This window comes from Ctenocephalides felis, unplaced genomic scaffold (genome assembly GCF_003426905.1).
Source record: "Ctenocephalides felis isolate EL2017-DRISC unplaced genomic scaffold, ASM342690v1 CF-g0.4_SCAFFOLD_01170, whole genome shotgun sequence".
Lineage (NCBI taxonomy): Eukaryota > Metazoa > Arthropoda > Insecta > Siphonaptera > Pulicidae > Ctenocephalides > Ctenocephalides felis.
In genome coordinates this window covers 81571654-81575274 of record NW_020537324.1, presented here as the reverse complement: position 1 = coordinate 81575274, position 3621 = coordinate 81571654, and the positions used below count along the sequence as shown (strand labels likewise).

At 24.5% G+C, this 3621-nt stretch overlaps 1 protein-coding gene across 1 annotated transcript; it reads right to left on the bottom strand.

Annotated features, from left to right (window-relative positions):
* Nucleotides 1-3621, bottom strand: LOC113366642 (proteasome subunit beta type-6; the record flags this gene model as incomplete). Its single annotated transcript, XM_026608279.1, is given in 5 exon segments — nt 1-203; nt 310-381; nt 3119-3250; nt 3321-3388; nt 3458-3621. Coding segments are annotated over 5 exon segments (541 nt in total), but the record flags the coding sequence as incomplete, so codon positions are not given.

Sequence of the window (3621 nt, the reverse complement as noted above, 5' to 3'; positions counted from 1 at the left end):
TTTTAATGACAAATTCAACACACTCCTCCTGGCTCATGCCTTCTCTATAATTAGCATCCACGAAACCATAAACATAAGAGCTACCAGAGCCTCCAATCGAACACTTTTGCCTAACGCACATACCACCAATCGGTACAGAATAAACTTGGCCCCCTTTCCTATGATCCCAACCAGCTACTAGTATTCCGGCAGTTAAAGAATCTCTTAAAAAAAATATAAATATAAATACAAAAATATATATAAATATAAATAATATGCATATATATATATATATATATATATATAAAATATATATATTTTTTTTGTTACCTGTAGTTATAACACAGCTCTTTGAAGACGGATGCACCTGCTTTTACAAGAGGCTTCTCTCCTAATTCCATACTAAATAAAAAAAAGCAAAAGAATAATATATTTTATATATAAATTTGTATATTTATACAGCAAATGTGTAGCTATTATTTTATACATTTTTATAAATAAATGTTTGTTATTAGAAATCTAAATAAATATTAAATTGCAAAAATGTTATAAGATCTTCCTTGTAATTTGTAATTATTTTTATTACAAAATATAAAATTTATTTCTATATTTATTTTGTTACAATATGGAAATAAAATGTATAATAAAATTATACGTTATATAAATATAGAATTATACGTTATATTATAAATGTAGAATAAAATTTTGAAAGATATATACAACACAAATTAACATGAAAGTTGCATGCGCATTATAAGAGAGCCTCATTTTGTTCAAAATTTCAATACCCAAGTATATATAACAGTTTTTACTAGATTTTAGTAAATTTTATCTAGTTTTTACTAATGTATAAAAATTATAATGTACAAAATGAAAATTAAAAGTTATTTGAAGAAATGTAAAAAAATGTTCTAGCAAATTATGTAAATACTAAAGTCTGCAATTCAACTGTGAATTAGTCAAAATTTCAATATACAAGTGTATATAATAGTTTTTAGTAGTTTTTAATAAATTTTATCTAGTTTTTACTAATGCAAGCACTTTATAATGTCCGAGAAGAAAATTAAAAGTTATTTGAAGAAAAGCAAAAAAATGTCCTAATTCCAAATAAAGCAAATTATGGAAATTCAAAAGACCACATTATAAGTACAAATTATTCAAAATTTCTATATCAAAGTGAATAAAACAGTTTCCACTAGATTCTAGAAAATTTTATCTAGTTTTTACTAATGTATACTAACTATAATGTCTAGAATGAAAATTAAAAGTTATTTGAAGAAATGTAAAAAAATGTTCTAGCAAATTATGTAAATACTAAAGTCTGCATTTCAACTGTGAATTATTCAAAATTTCAATATACAAGTGTACAAAGCAGTTTTTACTAGATTTTAGTAAATTTTATCTGGTTTTTACTAATGAACACACAATATAATGTACAGAATAAAAATTAAAAGTTATTTCAAAAAAAAGTAAAAAAATGTCCTAAATCCATATAATGCAAACTGTTAAAATACTAAAGCCTGCAATTTAACTGTGAATTATTCAAAATTTCAATATCCAAGTGTATAAAACAGTTTCCACTAGATTCTAGAAAATTTTATCTAGTTTTTACTAATGTAAAAAAAAATTAAAAGTTATTTGAAGAAATGTAAGAAAATGTTCTAGCAAATTATAGTAAATTTTATCTGGTTTTTACTAATGAACACAAAATATAATGTACAGAATAAAAATTAAAAGTTATTTCAAAAAAAAGTAAAAAAATGTCCTAAATCCATATAATGCAAACTGTTAAATACTAAAGCCTGCAATTTAACTGTGAATTATTCAAAATTTCAATATGCAAGTGTATATAAGAGCTTCTACTAGATTCTTGTAAATTTTATCTAGTTTTTACTAATGTATACAATTTATAATGTCCGGAATGAAAATTATAAGTCATTTCAAAAAGAGTAAAAAAAAGCTAAATCCATATAATGCATTAAAGTCCACATTTCAACTACGAATTTTTCAAAATTTCAATATGCAAGTATATAAAATAGTTTTTAGTAGATTCTAGTAAATTTTATCTAGTTTTTACTAATGTATACAATTTATAATGTCCGGAATGAAAATTGTAAGTTATTTCAAAAGAGTAAAAAAAAAAGTACTAAATCCATATAATACTATAAAAGAAGAATTGACGAACACCCAAATTACTTGGCACAAAATATATTCTCAGAAGCGCGCCCAACAAGGCTAAAACGAAAAATTCCCAATGATCTCATAAATTTGTAAACGCTAACATTATTATAATTATTATCCTTATTATTATTATCTTACTATTTCTATTATTGTTAATTTGTTATATTTTATTATTTTTCTAGTATTATTTTATTATTCAGAAATTTTATTTATATTATTTATTAATTTTATTTTTATTATTATTTGCTTCTATTTTATATCAAATTATATTACGAATATTATTTTCATGTAAATGTTATCCTTTGCACTTTTATTCATTTAAATTTATGTTATTATTTATGAATATTACTAGATGTTAATAATTTAATAGTTGTAATAATTATTGAAATTAAAAAAAAAAAATCCATATAATGCATTAAAGTCCACATTTCAACTACGAATTATTCAAAATTTCAATATCCATGTGTATACAAATTTTCTTACTAAATTTTAGTAAATTTTATCTAGTTTTTGCTGATGTATATAAAACTTAGTGGCCGGGGCAAATTTTCATCATATTCAAAGAAACATAAAAAATGTCCAATATTCACATATTACTACCAGAAAATAGCGTGTTTCAATAAGTTTTAATCAAAATTTCATTATTTAAGTGTATATAATAGTTTATAATAGATTTAAGTAAATTTTATCTACTTCTTACTGATGTATACAAATTAAAATGTTCGGAAGTAAATCTTTGTAAGAAATGTTAAAAAAACGTCCTAAATGTACATATTACTAATTACCGAAGAATTAAAATAATTAGCAAGAAAGTAAACCAGAATCTAAACAAAAACTACCAATTAACTCTCTTAATATCATGTGTATCCTAAGTTAGTAAAATTCAATCAGGTAAAAATACCCAGCACGCTATGACAGGTTTTATAATGCCTTACAATGTGTTATTATTAATTATTACCTGTGAAATCCTAAATGGTACGCAACAATATCCGAAATGGCTTGAGTATCAGCCGCAGAACCAGATCGACAGCAATAGATATGATCAGTGATCCTTGTCAACTTGTCAGTGACTCGATTAGCAATATAAGCCCTACAAGAACAAGCACAACCATTAACCACAAATCACCTCGTACATCACATTTCAATCAAAATAATTTTACCCCGTTGTTGTCCGGGAATCAGCACCTATCACAACACCCCCATCGAATTCTGCAGCCATAATAGAAGTCTGGAAAGGATAATATTAATTTTCATTTAGAATTTTGCAAAGTCATTTGTGTACAATTTTATAACCTACACCAGTGCTGTGTTCTGACGTGACCCATTCGGGTCCTGCTTGCGGGTTCATTATATCGGCGTACATTTTGCACAATATTTAATTAAATAGATAGTAAATTGTGTGGAAAATAAAAAATAAAATGAGTCAAATTGTTCGGTTCGGTTTTTTGGGATGACAAACAA